A 19,398-nucleotide genomic window follows, 5' to 3' on the forward strand; every position below is an offset into this window, starting at 1 on the left:
TGTACGAGTTTTCGTGTGCATGTGGGTTTTCGTTTCTTTGTATGTACACCTAGAAGTGGAACCGCAGGGTCATGTGATAAGTCTAGGTTTCACTTTTGAGGGGCTGCCAGGCTGCCTTCCAGAGCAGCTGCAACACTGGACGTCCCCCCCAGCAGAGCATGAGGGTTCGGGTCCTCTGCACCCTCGCCGGCACTTGTCAGCACCTGTGATTTTGACTGTCACCATCCTAGTGGGTCAGGTGTGAAGTGGTATCTCCTTGTGGTTTCGATTTACATTTCCCTGAGGGTTACTGATGTTGAACATCTTTTCACATGCTTCTTGGCCATCTGTATACCTTTTTTGGAAGAATACCTATTCAGGTCCTTTCTCTACTTTTAATTGGGTCATTTGTCTTTAATATTGAGTAGTCATTATTCTTTATGTTAATATATCCTAGATATAAGTGCCGTATCAGACATACACTTTGCAGGAATTTTCTCCTGATCCATGGGTTGGCCTTTCACTTTCTTATAAGTGCCCTTTAAAGCACAAAAGTTTTTGATTCTGATGAAGTTCATTTTATCTATTTTTCTTTTGTTGCTTTTGCTTTTGGCGTCATACCTAAGAAACCGTTGCCTAATCCAAGGTCATGAAGATTTATCCCTATATTTTCTTCTAAGAGTTTTCTAGTTTTAGCTCTTATATTTAGGTCTTTGATCTATTTTGAGTTGATTTTGGTACAGGATGTGAGGTTTGAAGCTTTTTTTTTTTTTTGAGATAGGGTCTTGCTCTATTGCCGGGGCTAGAGTTGATCATAGCTCACTGCAACCTCAAACTCCTGGGCTTAAGAGATCCTCCTGCCTCAGCCTCCTGAGTAGCTGGGACTACAGGGGTGTGCCACCATGCCTGGCTGATTAGTTTGTATTTTTTGTGGAGATGAGGTCTCACTCTTGCTTAGGCTGGTCTCAAACTCCTGGGTTCAAGCGATCCTCCCGCCTCGGCCTCCCAGAGTTCTAGGATTACAGGTGTGGGCCACCGTGCCTGGCCTTGCAGCATGTTTTGAAGGGAAAGTCAGCTTTGTTGATGGGGTGGAGAGACAGGGGAGAATGGCACGTGACCCAGGGGGCTTGGCCTGCCCAGCCGAGGGATCGGCAAGTCATGGCAGGAGCAGTTTTGGGGAGGAGGAATGGAGAAGCCTGTTTTGTGCACGTGGATCTGAGAGGAGGGTGAGCTGCCGAGTGGAGATGTTGAGTGGACAGTGGGGTCTGGGAGTCTGGAGTCCCAACACTGAGAGTCAGAATGGGTATAGTCAGTCTGGGTGTAGACAGGATTTATTTGAAGCCACGGGGGCTGTGAAGAGAGATCCCAGAGGGAATGATGTAGCTGCAGAAGAGAAGGCTTTGTGGCTGGCCTGGGACACTGGGGAGGCTGATAAGGAACAGCCAAAACCAGAGGGTCCCACAGGCCTTCAGAACAGAGGCCATGAGGGAAGGGATCAAGAATCCAGCCTCACTCTTCCTGATGCTGTGTGTTCTTAAGCAGGTGCTGCCCCTCTCTGGGCCTTCCTTTCCTTGTCTGTGCAGGGAGAGTGTGGGGCATGTAAAATGCAAATTCTGGAGTCCTGTGTCTACTGGCCTGTGACTATTTCCCCTACATATAGCAGAGTTGGCGAAACATCAACATTCAGACAGATGTACTAGGGGTACCGTCCTGTTCACGTGTCTGTGCGTGTCTGTGCGTGTGTGCGTGTGTGTTTGGTTGCACGGAGAGAAGATTAAAATAAGGTTACTGAGAATCACCCCTGGCAGAGTGAGGCTGGCTAGCACGTGTGGAGCGCTCCCCGCATGCCAGGGATGGCGGGGTCCAGCGGTGGCAGGCGGGGAACCTGCGGCCTTGGGGCCACGTGTGGCCTTCTGGATCCTTGACTGCAGCCTTTTGACTGAATCCAGATTTTACAGAACAAATCCTTTAACTCAAAGGGTGCAGCAGAGAAAGGTGAAGCTTTTCTTGCCTCCTTCGGTGCTTAAAAAAGAACAGTCTCGAAACCAGCAGGTCCGTGGGTTCCCCGCCCCGCGCTCTCCCTGTGCTGTGCCACCAACCCTAGAACCTGGGGACTGTCATGACTGTTCCTTTCCCAGATGGCTGAGGCTCAGAGAGGTTAAGGCTCTCACCTGAGGTCACACAGCTATTAAATGGCTGCAGCTGGGCCACTTGAATCCCGAGCTGCTGCCCCCACATGTTACCTCCCATTTCTGGGAGTTTGATTTTCTTCTTTGTCCTTTTTGGTACAGAATGGACGCTCTCGGCGTGACGTGTTTTTTCTGTAAGTGAGAAAGCCCCCACTGAAGCTTTTTTTGCGTTCTGTGTCTCAGGTGCCGCCTCGGGACCTGGAGAAGGAGGATGTCCTCCGGGAGAGCGAGCGCCCACCCCGGCACGTGAGCCCGGTGGCCTTGGGCCCCCGAAGAAGCCGCAGCTTCTCTAAGGACAGGAGGAGCGGGCCCTTTGTGGTGAGTGACTCCGCATGGTCGCCGGGCGCCGCTGGGAACGTGGCCGAGTGGAGAGTCAGGTTGGCCCGGGGGCCTGAGGGGGCCGAGGGCCGGCAGGTGACCGTTGTCTGGGAATGTGGCGTCGCCTGACTAGGCGTGCGGTGGCTCTCGATGTGGAGGGTGTTTGGTGGCTCTGGGGGCCAGGCCTGCCCTCCTCCCGGCTTTCCAGCCCAACATGGAGAGGTGGCCCCAGCTGCCTGGCATGGAGTGGGTAAGAGAACATGTGCTGGTGTCTGAAAGTCCTGGGTTCGAATTCCGGCACTGTGTCCTGTCAGCCTCTTTGAGATTTTGACCAATTTACTTAATTTCACCGTACTTCTGTTTCTTCAACTGTAAAACAGGATTTTTTTTTTTTATTCATAAGATTCAGGGTCTTGCACTGTCACCCAGGCTGGAGTGCAGTGGCACAATCAAAGTTCAATGCAGCCTCAAACTCCTGGGTTCCAGTGATCCTCCCGCCTCAGCCTCCCAAAGCACTGGGACTACAGGCACAAGCCACTGTGCCTGGCTAAATTTTTAATTTTTTTTTAAAGAAGTGGGGTCTTGCTGTGTTGTCCAGGCTGGTCTTGAACTGCAGGCCTCAAGTGATCCTCCTTCCTTGGCCTCCCAAAGTGCTAGGATCACAGGTGTGAGCCACCGCACCAAAACGGGATCTTGATTCCTATTTTTCTAGCTCTGTTGTGAAGACAGAGTAAGATTGTGGGCAGGGCCCAGCATGTAGTAATGTTTTTGATAACTGCTAGCTATGGTGGTAACAGGAGCAGTAGAAATCTAGTTCCAGAGCCAGATTGCCGAGGTTCAAGTCCTAGATCTGCACACATTGATGTGTGACCTTGGACTGGCCTCTGGCCTCAGTTTCCTCATCTGTAAAATGGAGATAATAATAGTATCTACTTTACAAGGCTGATGTGAAGCTCAGATGAGATAATGCAGCAGTCCCCAACCTTTCTGACAGTAGGGACTGGTTTCCTGGAAGACAATTTTTCTATCGACCGGAGGTGGGGGATGTGTTGGGGATGATTCAAGCGCATCACATTTATTGTGCAGTCAAACCTCTCTGCTAATGACAATCTGTATTTGCAGCAGCTCCTCAGTGCTAGCATCACCGCCTCAGCTCCACCTCAGATCACCAGGCATCAGATCCTCATAAGGAGCGTGAAAACTAGATCCCTCGCACGCGCAGTTTACAGTAGGGTTCGCGCTCCTATGAGAATCTAATGTTGCTGCTGCTGATCTGACGGGAGGCGGAGCTTATGTGGTGATGCGGGCGATGGGGAGCGGCTGTAAACACAGATGAAGCTTCGCTTGCTCACCCACTGCTCACCGCCTGCTGTGCAGCCTGGTTCCTAACAGGCCAGGGACCAGTACCGGTCTGCAGCCCAGGGGTTGGGGACTGCAGGGGTAATGCACGAATTACTTAGCATGGTCCCGGGCACCCAGGAAACACTAGTTATCATTACTATAATTATAGTTTTTGCTATTGTTATTACTATTCTTGTTTTCGAGTCTCCATTGGGCTGTTGCTTAGCTCTGTCTCCTTGGGCCGCACTTCCTCCCTCTTAGCCTGGTTCATCGCTCATAAAGGAGGTGGGGACATGATGACCAGGGCCCTCCGGAAGCCTCTGTGTACCTAGCTGAGTTCCAGGGCCTTACCACCTCCGAGGATTTCCTTGTTTTTCTGGACTTCAGTCTCTTGCTACTTGAAGATCTGCTGAGTTCTGCCCTCGCTCATGAAGTCCCTTCCCGCCCCAGGTCCCACGTGGGAACGTCTAAGACAGGTGGCTCCTAAGGAGGTGGCGTTCCTGTGCTCACAAGGGTCTCTTTGATCGCTCAGCAGTGTGTGTTTCGGGGAGACCTGGGGCTGAAGGGACTGCGTCTGTTGGAGACGTGGGACCCTGCCCTGAAGCCCAGGTGCACGCCTTCCAGCTTCGTGGCCATGGGCAAGAAACTTTGCTTTCCTGAGCCTCAGTTTCCTCCTCTGTAGAGTGGGGGTGAAGAAGATGCCCCAGCAGGGTTCGTGCTAGGATTGATGTGGAATGGTCACAACAGAGCCTGACCACGGGCAGGGGGTGACAGGGCAGGAGGAGCTCGGACCTCAGACCTCAGCGAGACGCCTGCCGAGCAGCCCGAGAAGTTTCCTCAAGGGTCCGATCCCAGCCACAGACTCGCACACATCTGAAACCTTGCCTGGTCTTTTCGCTAAAACGTTCCCTTCCACTGATTTCTTTCTTACCTCCGTTCCCTCTCAGGTGGCACCGACTCAGCTTGTCTGATTGTCCTTGAACTTTTGTGTGTGTGCGTGAAGACAAAGGTGATGGAGAGAAGGGCATTTAAAACCTGTCCTGTTAGAGTCTCTGCCTGCTGGTGTCCTCCCTGGCCGCCCGGCTCCTCCTCTTTCCCTCTCTGTCACTGGGGAGGCTTTGTCCTTGCAGCGCTCAGGCGGCTTGCCTTGGCTGTCTCCGTCTGGCCTCTGAGGCCCCGTGGGCGGAGCGACGTAGCCGGAACCTGATAAGCTCAGGGCCTCAGACCTCACCTCCCTGCTTTCGGGACTCACGCCTGCAATTCTGGGGAGTGACCACAAGGAGGAGGTGGTGTTCAGCTCCCTTCCTAGTGGCCCCAACAGCCCCCCCAGAGGAACCTTAGCCCTGGGCTCTGGAGGCCAAAAGAAGTGAGTTCAAATCTCACCTCTGCCACTGTGTGACGTTGGGCACATGACTCGGTGGATCTCATTGAGCTTCAGTTTTTTTCCTCCGTGAGTTGAGGATGGTCCTATCTGACTTCAAGAGTGTTTCTGTGAGCAGCAAATGAGATAGATCGCCCAGCACCTAAATTCTCGATTCATCTCTAAGCTGCAGCAGTAGCTTTTCCCTCTTTCTCCCGTTCTCCGTTCTCCTTTCCTTCCCCTCTACTTTTCTTTCCCTTCGTCCTCCTCCTTCCTTCTCTCCCTCTTTCTCCCCCCTCAATTTTTTTGTCACCTATTCCACTCTCTCTTTATAAATGGGGAGTCCCAGCACTTTGGGAGGCTGAGGCAGGAGGATCGCTTGAGCCCAGGAGTTCAAGACTGCAGAGAGCTATGATTGCGCCACTGCACTCCAGCCTGGGTGACAGAGTGAGACCCTGGCTCTAAAGGAAAAAAACAAAGTATCTGCTATTAATCCCATCATCGTTTTGATTAGTGACTCTGTGCTGTTGCTTTCTGATGTAGGTTCAGGTTCATCCTTATTTTGTCACCCTGTGTCTTAGGCCTTGTCAGTCCCCACTCCCGCCCCGTGTCAGAGAGCACAAATTCCATTTTGCAGAGGAGGAAAGTGAGACACAAGGGGTCCAGCCACTCGCCCGAGGCCACACAGTTAGCACCTGGGGGAGCTGGAACGGAACCCAGGCTCATCTCACTTCCAGCCTTGGACCGGGGCCCATCTGCCATGGGACTGTGTTTTTGGCTTGCTGCCAGCCCCCACCAGCCCTCTCTCCCCGTGGGCCTGCCGCGCTCGGTGCATTAGTTGCATGAAGAAACAAGATACCCTGAGCCCTGGGACTCCTCCTGGGGTTGAGAATGTGATACTTGTTCAGCCCGGAGCTGGCCGCCAGCTGCCAGCCGTTCTGCTGCTGAGTGCCTGGGACCTACAGGGCTGATGCCCAGGATGTGCACAGCCCCGCCCACACCTGCAGACGCGCAGCCTGGCCCTGCCATTTGCTGGAGGTCATGAGCCAAGTGAGTTTACCCCCCCCAGGGCCTCACTTTTCCTCCTCTGTAAAGTGAGGAATACTAGGAATAACTATGCCTAACGCAGCGCTTACATATGGAATAGGTACTGTTATTAGCCCCTCTTTACGGATGGGGAAACTGAGGCTCAGAGCCATTAAGTACCTCTCACCAGTTCTGGATCTGGAGTCCATTCTCCTAACCGTGCGCTTAACTCCTCTCTCCCCACCTCGTAGCCTGCTGGGATGATGGCGCTTCTAAAGCAGTTAGAACACAGTGCCTGGCACAGAGTAACTGCTGAATAAATATTAGCTGATATTACTGCATTATTAATTATTATTTGCTGTCACTTTTCTTTTTCCCTGTGTTCTCCTGAAGAGCTGATGGGAAAGGAAAGTGTCCCCGGTCTTAAAAGTTTTTTTTGGAGTTGAGGGAACTGGGGCTGGGTGAGGGGAAGTGTCTTGTCCAAGGTCCTGTGGCAGCCAGGGCTGGACCTGGGGTTCAGTGTTTCTGATTCCTTGGCCAGTGCTCACTCCTCTGCCCCCTCCCTTGTTCCTTTCAGGGTTCCCTCAGGACCTGGGTCCTCTTGGCAAACCCCAGTCCCGTACCTGGCCTCCTCCCTCCCCCCTCTGCCCAGTAAAGTGAGCTTTGGTCTGAAGTCTCACCAGGATCATAAGATGCGGTGACTCAGTTGTGGACCGTGACCTCGGGTTGCAGTTTACCCTAGAGGACCTGCTAAGATTCACCAGCTGTGAGGGCTCCCTGAGATGGGGCAGGTGGGTGGGCTTCTGGAAACTTCTAGAATTTTCTCCCAACCCCCCAAACCATGACTGCTCAGGTAGTCATGCGTCCTTTGTGGGCCTGCTGTGCCCCAGCCCCTGCATGAGGGGACCTGGAGATGTTCTCCCTCAGCCCCCTGGAGTTCCCCGCCTTGGTGGGGGCGCCGAGATGGCCTGGGGGGTGTCCAGTGAGGTGAAGGGAGGAGGAGGGGAGCATTCAAGACTGAGGACTCGTATAGGCACAGGTGTGGAGGGGCAATTCTTGGGGACAGCGAATAGGCCAGTTTGGCTTTTGACAAATATTTATGTGTGTGTGCTAGGTGCTGCGCTGGGCGGTGGGCTCCGGTCGTGACAAAGACAGGTAATTAAGAAGGCAGATCAATGATTGCAGTGGGCTCTAACAGCTACTGTTCATTGAGCACTTACTATGTGCTAGGCACCGTGTCATGTGCTTTTCCTGCAGCGCCTCATTTAATTTATTCAAGTCTCCCCATTTGTGGGGAGCTAGCAGAGGAGGGGACAGTTGTCAGTCCTGAAGGATGGGCAGGTGTTTGCCAATGGCTGTGGTCCGGGGAGAAGTGTCCTGCCTCTGGTAGAGGGAGCAGCACCAGCAAAGGCTTAGAGGCATGAAACTGTGCTCTGTACCAGCGGCCCCCAACCTTTTTGGCACTAGGGACTGGTTTCATGGAAGACGATGAAATGTCTTCATCCTTGGGCACTCCTTCATGCTTCCTGCCCATGGTGCCAAGATGGTGCCATTCTTCCTGGCACCAGGTCCACTTTTAGGCAGGAAGAACTGGGACACCAGAAGGGTCATGTCAGGTGAGTCTGCCTTTTAAATCAAGAAAGGAAGTACTTTCCCCAGAGCATCCTTCAGGAGGCTTTCGCGTACCTATGGTGGGCAAGAACTGGGTCACATGGCCCCTCCTAGCAGCAAGGGAGTCTGGGAAAGTCAACGTTCAGGGCTTCCAGCCTCTGTCATGGAAGTTGGCCAAGTCAGAAATGGCCACTGGCCATTCAACACATAGCGTTGTTTATTACACAGTATGAAACAAAATGGGGATTGTCGGGTCCTTGACAAGGGAGGACCAAACCAGGGTGTTGGACCAAGAGAGAGAATTTGGCAAACATGACTATGCTGGGACATAAGAGGTATACTGGGCACTGGGATTTGGGGATGGAAGACATAGTCTCTGTCCTCCAAGACCCCCCAGTCTGCTGGGGAGCAGGGGTCACAGAAGGGAGGCAAGGCTGAGGTAGAGGGACAGGCAGGGCACTGGCCCAGGGGCCAGAGTGACCCTCTCTGCCTGAGTGAGTCAGGAGGATGTACTGGCTGTGGCTGCCTGAGCGTGAAGCTCAGTGGCGAGAGACTGGCAAGTGCCCTGGGCCCTTAGGAGGCCCATGGCTCCTCTGACACAGGGCTAATTCCACTTGCTAATTGCCTTTGTCTTTCACTGCTGGTGGAAAGGGCTGGGGACTTGAGCAACTTATATCCCAGCTGATTAAAGTTCATTTTCTAGATTAAAACCAGTCAGACCAGAAAGGTTTTGTTACATAGGTCTTAAAAACAAATGACCAGTTATACCTGAGATTTTTGTAAGGGAGTATTTTGTATGCATCCATTTACACAGATATTCCTCCACCCACTCACCCACCGAACCCGTCCACCCACCCACCCACCCATCCATCCACCCGTCCGCCCACCCATCCACCCATCTGCCCACCCACCCATCCATTCACCCATCCTCCCACCCACCCGTCCATCCACCCATCTGCCCACCCACCCATCCATCCATCCACCCATCCATCCATCCACCCACTCACCTATCCATCCATCCATCCACCCACTCACCTATCCATCCATCCATCCACCCACTCACCTATCAATCCACACATCCATCCTTCCATCTGTCCGTCCATCCATCTACCCATCCACCCATCCATCTTCTACCCAGTTATTAATTCATATAAATCTCTAAAATAAAAAATGAATAAATAAAGTTTCTGTCCTCAAATTGCTCACATTCATAGACTTTAAATAAGTAATTATATGACTCAGGATGACAGATACTAGTCATTCACTCATTTCTTCACCTATTCAAGCATCCAGCAGACATTCATTGAGCACCTACTATGTGTTGTGTGCTGCTCTTGACCCTCAGGTATGGCAGTGAACAGACACGTATGGTCCCTGCCCTCCTGGAGCTCAGGCTCTCGTGTGGGCAGACAGGCAGTAGGCAAGGAGCCAGACTCAAAAGAGAGACTTTCAGATGTCACCACGTACTATGAAGGAAAGCAAATGGGGTCTTGGGAACCAAGAGTGACTGGGGAGAGGGCGTTTGGAACTGTTTGATATTAGATGGTCAGGGAGGGCTTCTCAGAGGAGGTGACATTCAAGCTAAGACTTGAGGAGGGCTCAGCTATGTGGAAGTATCAGAGAGAGAGCATCAAGCAGAGGGAACCGCAAGTGCAAAGGCCCTGGGACTTGTTTTGTTTACTGATGATGATGGTGATGATGTCATTGGGGCTGAAGGAAGAGGGTGACCCTCAGAGTCAGAATGAGGGGGAGGCACTGAGGAGCCAGGGAAATTTGTGACCGAGGTTTTATACCATCCGAGGCGAGGTTTGGAGCGCCCTCTGGTGGACGTTGTGGAGAGGCGGCTGGAGAGGGTAAGCTGGAAGCCGGGAGACCAGTGAGGATGTTGCAGCATTCTGGGAAAGACCATTTAAAATTTTTTTGTGTGGTTATGGTCAAATTTAAATAACATAAAATTGACCACTTTATCCATTTTAAGCATACAATCCATCGTCATTAAGAACATTTGCAAGGTCGTACAGCTGTAACTGCTACCTAATTCCAGAACTTCTTCATCTTCCCAAACAGAAACTGTACCTAGTGAACACTAACTCCCCAGTCCCCCCCCCACAGCCCCTGGCAACCTCTAGTCTGCTTTCTGTCTCTTGAATTTGCCCGTTGTAGATGTCTCATATAACCAAAATCATGCAGCATTTATCCTTCTGTGTCGGGCACATTTCACTTAGCATGATGTCTTCAAGGTTCTTCCATGTTGTAGCATGAATCAGGACTTCATTGCTTTTATGACTGAATAATATTCCATTGTATGTATTTACCAAGTTTTGTTCATCCATCCATTTATTGATAGACACTTGGGTTATTTCTACCTTTTAGCTGCTACGAGTAATGCTGTTATGAATATTGGTGTATAAATATGTGAGTCCCTGTTTTCAATTCTTTGGGGTCTGTTCCTAGGATTGGAATTGCTGGATCACATGGTAATTCTATGTTTAATTTTTTGAGGAACCACCAAACTGTTTTCCACAATGGTTGTACCATTTTATCATACATTCTCACCAGCAGTGCATGTGGGTTCTGATTTTTCCACATCCTCACGAACACTTGTTACTTTCTCATTTTTTCTCTGTTTGTTTTCCAGAGTAGCCATCCTAATGGGTGTGATGTGGCGGCTCATTGTGGTTTTAATTTTCATTTCCCTGATTACTAACGATGTTGGGCATCTTTCCATGTGCTTCGTGACCAGGTGTATATCTTCTTTGGAGAAATATCTACTCAAGTCCTTTGCCCATTTTTGAATCAGGTTGTTTTTGTCTTAGTTGTTGAGTTGTAGGAATGTTATACGTATAAAATAAAAATATATAATGTATTTATATTTTCTGGATAGTAATCCATATCGGATACATTATTTGCAAATATTTTCTCCCATTCTGTCAGTTAACTTTTCACTCTCTTGCTAATGTTCTTTGATGCACAAAAGTTTTTAATTTTGATGAAGTCCAGTTTATCTACCTACTTTTTCTTTTGTTGCTTGGAAAGTGATTTTTTTTAATTGAAGTGTAATATGCATCCAGAAAGAGCTCATTTATACTCAGCCAGATGGCTTGGGTTTGAATCCCAGCTCTGCTGCTTACGAGCTATGTGATTCTGACTAGATCGACATCTCTGTGCCTCAGTTTCCCCATCTGTAAAACAGGAAGATAATAGTAGAGCCTATTTATTAGAAAAGCAGTGAGGTTAGACGAGTTAATGCACATAAGGCACTATGAACAGTGCCTGACATGTAGTAGGTGCTTCGTAAGTGTTTGCTGTCATTGCTACGGCTGCGTGTCAGATACCGAGTCTCTATGCGGCAGACACTGTGCTGAGCACTGTACGAACACCATCCTATTATCCCCCTTCATGGTCCCCACGTCGTAGATGAAACTGAGGCACAGAGCTCTTACAAGACCTAGTGAGCCCCATTTCCTGGCACTTTTCCCCAAGTGACCTCCCCGTATCCTGAGGTGCCAAGAAGATGCCCGTGTTAGAGATTCTGAACCTGATGCTCAGAGTGGGTGGGTGACTGGCCCTAGAACGCACAGTGAAGAAACAAAGAGACACCTGGACTGTGGCCTCGCTGCTGGGGCAGGGAGAGGGCGTCTCCTGGGGTCAGGGTCCTCGGTGGGTCGAAGAAGGGTGGCTGGATTTGTTTCAGCTGCACCACCTGGAGCATGGGAGCTCTGTGGGCATCCGGTGACCAAGGCCACGGGGGCTCCGTGCTGGGTGCTGAGCCGCCAGCAGGAGACTGATGAATGAATGACAGGGACACCCGCTGCCCTCACAAAGCCTCCCTGGGGGGCTGGGCAGGCATCCTGGCCCGCGTGCGCCCTGGTGGGGTTGCAGGCGCTGGAGGTCCCGGTCCCTGCTCCCGCCCCTGTCCCCGTCCAGTCCTTGCTCCCTCCTCGCCCACCACGCCCCATTTAACAGAGCCCAGGAAGGGTGACATCACATGCCCAATGTGGCCTCTGGGCGTCCTTCTGAAAGCCCGGTCAGACACTGGAAGGCTCGCCCGGGAGGGGATGCCGCGAGGTCACTACATCCCACCCCCTGTGGGTCCGCTGGAGACGTCCAGGAGGGTCGCAGATGAGAGAGGGGGAGCAAAGGCGGTGGGGACCGTGTGCTCTGCTGTCAGATCTTTCCGGAGACTCTGCTCACTGCCTCTCATGCTTGAGATTCACAGCGCTCCTTAGAATTTAAAAGCCTTTGAGCAGTTCCAGCGAAGAAAACCTGCTTAGTTCGGGTTAAGCCAGTGTGTCCCCAAACTGGGGCGCTTCACACATTTCCTTCTTATCGGTGTGTAATTTACATATAATAAAGTGCACCGATGGGTCCCAACTGTGTGGCTTGGTGCGTCTTTGCATACGGGCACACCTGCATACCCAGCCCCCGTCACAGCGGGAGGCGGAACATCCCCAGGCCCCTGGAAAGTTCCCTCAAGTCCCTTCTCAGGCCCAGAGGGTGGCCACTGCTCTAACTCCTGTCCCCACAGTTAGATCTGCCTGTTCTAATCATCGTAAAGTGGGATCCTACTGTGTGATCTCTTTTGTGGCTGGCTTCGGGCAGGCGGACAACTGTGAGATCCCTCCGTGTCGGTGCGTGTAGCAATAATCTACTTCTCAGTGCTGCGTGTGTTCTGTTCCATGAGTACCTCACAGCCCATGATGTATGTATCTATTCTGCGGTCGCTGGACATTTGAGCTTTTCCAGTTCGGGCCTATTGCAGATAGTGATGCTCTCCCTGTCCTGTGTTTTAGTGGCCATCAGTCCTTACACCTGTCACGTGTGTCATCAAGGGTAGAACTGCTGGAGGGTAGGGACTGAACATGTTCCGTGTCAGTAGGTTTTGCCTGATAGATCCCCATGGTGTTGTACCTGTGTACACCTCCATCAGCAGAGCACGAGGGTGCCAGTTGCTCCCCGCCCTTGCTAACGCTTGGTCCACTTGGCACTGTGTTGGAGGTGCATGGTCTTCCGTCCCTTTTTCCAATGCGGCACTCCTCAACACCCCGTTTCGTGTTACACATGAGTTTGGGACTTCAGGATGTGGTGGAAGGTCCAGGTTCCTGGTGCGGCTCCGTCGGTTGGTTCCTTGTCTGGAACTAGAAAGCATCCTCAGCATCTGTGTGGTCGTGGCCAGCCCCCGTGGTCAGAAAGCTGGGCTGCCGTGAGGCGAGGGAGACACCTGGCCAGCTGCGGAGAGCTGCGTGGGTGAGCCGTTCTGATGCAGACGACAGAGAGGGCGTCGGATTGGCGTGGGGGGACTTAGTGGGGCGACGTGCACGTTGCCTGGCCTGTGTCGGCTGGGCCTGGACGGCGGCCACTTTGGAGGCCGGAGGAAGAGGTGACTGTGAGGGGCGGAGCCGGTGGGGAGCAGGTGGTTTCCTGCAGGCACAAGGAAACCGAGCTGTGGGAATGGTCCCACCTTGGTGGGGGAGACGGGAGAGGGCTCAGTTGTGGGGTTGGACCCCTCCAAGCCTGGGGATCCAACAGCTGCACTGCCATCGGCTGCTTCTTCCATGACCACAGGATCCCTGGGGCTGAACACGCAATGAGATTTACTCAGGTGGCCCCACCCGCCACTGCTCAGTAGGGGCGGGACACAGACTATCTGGAGTGCCAACTCCGGTTGATGGGTAATGCCTAAGTGGTACAATGTGCTGAGAAGGACTCTGAGTCGACATCCAGGCCCAGAGGGAGCTGGTGCTATAATTGATCAGTGATGTCTGTCAAGAGCATGGGTCAGGGAGGGTGGAGATAGGCATGTCAAATATTTGCTAACCCTGGCTTAGAGGCGTGTGCTGCCAAACACACACACACACACACACACACACACACACACACACACTCCCCCAGAAGATGCTCTGGAAGGCTTTACATATTACTGCAAATCTCAGAAATATTCTAAGAGCCCCAGAATTTATTATATATATGGTTCAACAAGCCAAAGCCTTTTTATCTATTTCTAAATCTCTCCCTGACTATTTATAACTATGTTCCTGGCGTCTCGAGGCAGGTTTTTTTTCTTCCACAGTGGTGGTTCGCAAACTTTGCTGTACATTAGGATCTCTAGGAGAGCTTTTCAAAACCTTAGTGCCAAGATCACATCCCAGAAATTGGGATGTTTAGAGGCAGGGTCTGGGCATTGATATTTTTTTAAATAGACTTTAATTTTTAGAACAGCTTTAGATTTACAGAAAAATTGAGAAGATACCACAGAGAGTTCCCACATGCCCACGCCCAGGTTCCCCTACTATTAATATCTTGCACTAGTATGATAAATTCGTTACCACCAGTGAACTAATATCGATACATTCTTATTAATTAAAGTTCATGGTTTATTCGGATTCCCTTAGTTTTAACATAATGTCCATTGTCGATGCTGAGATCCCATCAGGGTGTAGTCTCAGACTTTCCTTGTTTTTGATGAACTTGGCCGTCGTGCGGAGCCCCGGTCGGGTATTTGTGGGATACTCCTGGGATTTTTCTGGGCACCGACGGTTTTAGAGATGCCCACGTGATGCAGCACAGTTTGGGAACTGGGGCTCCAGGGCCTTGATTTGTGTTTGGGGGGTTGTTTATATAAAAACAGGGCAGTGGCCTGAAGGGGAGAAGAGAAGTAAAGAAGTCATTTCTAGGGTCCAGTTGTCTGTTGTCATAATGAACCACCCCGGAACTTAGTGGTGTGACACAGTTGTGGATTCTGCAGGTCACAGCGTCAAGCAGGGCTCCCTGAGGACAGCTCTTGTCTGCTGGGAACAGCTGGGGCTGGAATCCCCTGGTGGCTGGGCCGGGCTGACTCAGGGGCTGGGCTCCCCCGCGACTGTCCACCAGAGCACCTCAGTGATCCTCTTGTTAGGGCATCTTTCAGCTCAAATGTCACCCCAGGAGGGGCTTCCCTGACACCGTGTCTGTGAAGAGCCCAGTCCCCTCCGTCCCTGGAGGCACACCCATTTTTATGGGCAGTATTGTTCCCCATCAGAGTGGAGGCTCTGTTTGCTGGTTTCTTGGCTGCCCCTCACCCCCGCCAGACGAGAACCACAGGATTGGGGGGAGGCCTTGATTCTCCTGTTTACTTGGTGTTGTTAGTGCGGAGTTGATGCTCAATAAATATTTGTGGAATGAGCGAGTGGGTGAGTCAGCAGCCGAAAAGGGAAGGCAGACACTGCACAACTAACTGACCCGATGGAGGAGGGACTGATAAGCCCTTCTCTGGCCTGGTCGCAGGGCAGCCCAGAGGTACAACGTAGGCTGGGTCCTGACGGGTGGGTAGGAGTTGACCAGGTGGAGGGGCAGGAAGGGCAGCCCAGGCAGAGGGAGGCTGGACAGCTTGTGTTGCAGCAGGGACGTGCTATCCTTGCCACGTCGTTCCTGGGAGGGGACCCCCATGGTCTCACTGAGCAGAGAGGAGGGCCCAGCTAGAGGGAAAATGGAGAATTTAGTCGGGGGACGGAATTCCGAGGACGAGGTCCAGCTCCAAACTGGCTCAGGAATCCCCTGATCCGGTGGTTGCTAAGCGCCAGGCCTGCCGGAGGGGCACCCTGGTCACCTCAGGGTTTCTGAGTCCAGATTTGCAGGCACGATGCCTTGAGATTCCACGCGAGGAGCCACACCCGGAGGCCAGGCCAGGCAGGGACGGGATTCGGTGATGAATGCAGAGGAAAGAGGGAGGTGCCGCTGCCTCCCAGCCCAGCCTCGCCCAGAGCGGTCGGTTGGAGCATCCAACTTTTCCAGCAAAACTGATGATGTTGATTTTAACGTGAAATCTCCCCCTGTGGTCAGGGCACACCCGGCTGCCTTCAGTTAACACACATGGGAGGTCGTGTTTCACACGCGTGATTGCACTAAACCCAGCCTGGCCCATGGGACGCTGAGGCTTGGGGAATGGAGGGACGTGCCCTGGGCCCAGACAGTGGGCAGGTGCCCCAGGAGGGGCTCAATCCGGGGCTGCCAGTGTCTCCATCCCCTCCCCCACCCCCTTCGCCTTCCAGGGTAAACAAGGCAGCGGTTTCCTTGTGCAGTGTTCAGAAATGACCACAAGAGGGCAGGATGGAGGCGATCTAGTGTCAACGTTTCCTTTTTATTCTTAACTTTTAGCCCCTTCTGCAATTAGGGCCTTCACTCCAAACCTGAAAAATCCAAGTTCTGCGTGACCATTTAGATTTTCTTTTTATGCAACTCACTAATTTTGGTACATGTGTCCCTCTGCTCTGTTCCCCATCTGGTCACTTGCTATTTTATGAGCCTGACATCAGAGCTGCCCAGCTGAGCCTGGGATATTCCTCTGCAGCCTTCACAGCCCTGGCTGCCCCATTTATCTTCACTGATGATGTTTCTCTTCTGAAAAAAATATCTTTTTTGGGAAAAAAAATCGTTTTTGTTTTATTTCTTCAAAGGAACGTGGGGCACATATGTATCCGGGGTATGGTTCGCCCATAATGAGAAACTTATGGATATAGAAACGGCATTTTTGACTTAAGCAGATGTATTTCTAGAGATGCTGAGTCTTGTACTTGAACGCAGGGTCTCTTAAAAAGGGGAATGTTTTGTCACATTTCGAGCCTCAGAGTCATGCCACCTCCTCCAAGAAGCTCTCCTGGGTTGCACCTTTTCCTGTGAATTCCTCTGTTTGAGGCCCAGTAGCCTCCAGCACTGTAACTTATTCCCAAGTACTTCTCTGCTGTAGACTGTGACCTCCCTGAGGGTAGGATTCCTGCTGTTTTTTTTGTTTTGTTTTGTTTTCTGTGTTTTTTTTTTTTGAGACAGGGTCTCTCTCTGTCACCCAGGCTACTGTACAGTGGCATCGTCATAGCTCACAGCAACCCCAAACTCCTGGGCTTAAGCGATGCTCCTGTCTCAGCCTCCGGAGTAGCTGGGACTGCAGGTGCACGCCACCATGCCCAGATAATTTTTCTCTTTTTTGTAGAGACAGGGTCTTGCTGTGTTGCCCAGGCTGGTCTCAAACTCCCGACTTCAAACGATCCTCCTGCGTGGCCTTTCACAATGCTAGGATTACAGGCGTGAGCCACTGCGCCAGGGCTGGTGCTGTCGTTACCAGCTTCATTTTACATCTGAAGAAACCCAGGCACCAGGAGGAGGAGGTTGTCCATGATGATGGGATTTGGCAGGACCAGAGCTGGGATTTGAACCCAGGCCTATCTGAGTGCAAATCCTGCTCTTGACAGCTCAGCCCCTGGCTCCTTGTATGGGCTCGGTTAAGGGTCACCAATGGGTTGTGCCCATGCCTGGGGCGGGGGATGGGTGTCTCTCTTGGTGCCCTCTCTTCCCCCCGTCTTTTGCATGGCTGTCCCCTCCCCCCTCCCCTTCCTCATCATTCTCCTCCACCTCCTCCCCCTCCATTCTTCGCCTCCTGCAGTAGCTTCTTGAGATATAATTTACACACTGTAACATTCACTTGTTTTAGGTGTACAATTTAATGCTATTTAGCACATTTACAAAGTTGTCCAGCTATCACTCTCTTGTTCTAGAACATTGTCATCACCCCAGGAAGAAACGCTGTGCCTAATAACAGCCACCCCCCACCCCCGTCCCCGGCCCCTGGTGACTGCTCATCTGCCTTCTGTCTCTCGACTGGCTGTCCTGGACGCTTCCTGTCAATGTGTTTGTGGTGTCCGGCGTCTTCGCGGAGCGTGGCGGGTTCTGACACACCCGTGTGGTGGCGAGTGTCGGGACTTCGTGTTTAGCGTTGGGCTGGGGGCTCCTTCTTGTCGCTGGGACCTTTCTTCCTTGACCCCACGTGGTGGGGACAGCTGATTGGGGCTTGGAGGGCAGCTGCCCAGTCAGGCTGGCCCTGAGAGGATGAAAAATGTGCTGCCTTTTTTTTTTCCCCCCCATTTGTGTGTTTTAAGTGATTTCAAACGTCCTCCAGTTGGTAGCACCCTGCAGGCCCCTGCGGGCGGGCTCTGTCCTGGGATAGGCTCAGAGATGTCTTGTTTGGGGCAGATAACCCCGTGCCTGATGGGCTGGCCCCAGCTCGGGCTCCTCTTGCTGCCCTGCCAGCCAGGGTGGCTGAGTTCGATATGCCACGAGGCAGTGACAGCTAAGGTGTCCTGAGCCCTCCCCGTGTACTGGGCTCCGAGCACTTTACACGTGTTGCCTTCTTCATGCCTCCCGGTGGCCTATGGGGCAGACACTGTCATCATTCTTACTTCACATGGAGGAACTGGGGCACAGAGAGGTTGAATCACCAGCCCAATGTCACACAGCTAGCTAGTGTTGGGACAAGGCAATCGGACTCCATCCAGACCCTTCCCCCGTACCCAGGGCTGCCTCTGTGCGACATGCCATCCCTCCCTGGGTCTCAGTTTCCCCTCTGGATAGCCTTTGTTCTGTCTGTGCCCTGACCTTTCAGGGGATCGTCACCTGCGTGAAGACGGGGGCAGGTGTTTGGCTTCCGTGGGCCCCCTGTGGTGGCCGACCCAGGGCCCGGCACACAGTAGGTCTGTCCTTGCTGGGTGACGGATGCCACGATCCACGGCTGATTTCTCTGTGAGCAGCACTGCTGCTGGGAGAACGGGGGATTCTCTGCTTCTCAGGGAACGGTCACAGAGCGCCTGCTTAGCTCTGGGCTGGTGCCAGGCCCTGGGACCCCCGCCTGCCCGTGGGGAGCTCCCAGCCCCGGGGGGAAGCCAGGCTCTCATCACCAAAACCTCCCGCTGCACCTGAAGACGGGGCTCGGTGACTCCTTCTTGCTGTTTGCATTGGGCTTCAGAGGTGGTTGTTTCCACGGGGAGAAGGGACACTCCTGGCAGGGGGCTGAGCCTCCACGCGTGGCCGAGGAATGGTTTGGCTAGGACAGAAGGCGGCGGCCCTGGGGCAAAGGGCATTGAAGGCCGAGCCAAGAAGTGAGGCTGCTGGCCTTACCTGTACCTGGATGGGTAGTGCCGGCTCCTAATGCAGGGCCCGGCACACAGTAGGTCCACAGGGAGGCCGTGAGGAATGGGCAGGCTGCCTGGGCTCATAGGGGGTCATCATTTCAGATGCCCGTGCGGGGAGTGGGAGGAACGTGGCAGAGCCAGTCCCCAGGCGGCCCCTGCCCTTGTCCCCACGCAGGAGTGCAGGGCTGTGGGCCGGAAGTCTGCCTTGCCACGCGCAAGTCTCCTGGTGCTTACGTGCAGGCAACCCAGTCAAATACGACAAAACGGTGCCCCCACCTTCTCCCCCTCGCCCCCCCACAAAACAGCACTCAAACGGAATTCTGCCTGGGGGCACAGGGCCCAGGCCTTGGCTGTAAGTTCAGTCGGTCGGCAGGACCCGGTGTTCTGGCTGTCCCGTCAGCTGGGACTGTCCTCCGACTGCACAGCCAGCCGGGGAGCAGGGCCAGCCTTGCGACTGTGCTGGCCGTCCCTGGCTCTGCCGTCGCAGGGACCCGCCCTCGGGTGACTGTCGGGCAGCGAGCCGCTGAGACCCCGGCATCGCTGAGACCCCTGGCCTGCGTGGGGAGAGCTTTGAGTTGGCCCGTGGCTTCCTCGGTGGCTGCACCCAGCGTCCCTCCCCGTGTGCAGGTGGGTTTCCTGT

At 52.9% G+C, this 19,398-nt stretch overlaps 1 protein-coding gene across 3 annotated transcripts in view; it reads left to right on the forward strand.

The window, feature by feature from the left end:
• Positions 1–19,398, forward strand: part of KIAA1671 (KIAA1671 ortholog) — a 168,891-nt gene that overhangs the window by 50,302 nt on the left and 99,191 nt on the right. For all 3 annotated transcript variants that reach the window (XM_045534341.1, XM_045534342.1, XM_045534343.1), the window contains exon 6: positions 2,352–2,486. In XM_045534341.1, the coding sequence (XP_045390297.1) occupies positions 2,352–2,486 (135 nt within the window). The remainder of the gene's footprint in view (positions 1–2,351; positions 2,487–19,398) is intronic.

Source organism: Lemur catta, chromosome 21 (genome assembly GCF_020740605.2).
Source record: "Lemur catta isolate mLemCat1 chromosome 21, mLemCat1.pri, whole genome shotgun sequence".
Lineage (NCBI taxonomy): Eukaryota > Metazoa > Chordata > Mammalia > Primates > Lemuridae > Lemur > Lemur catta.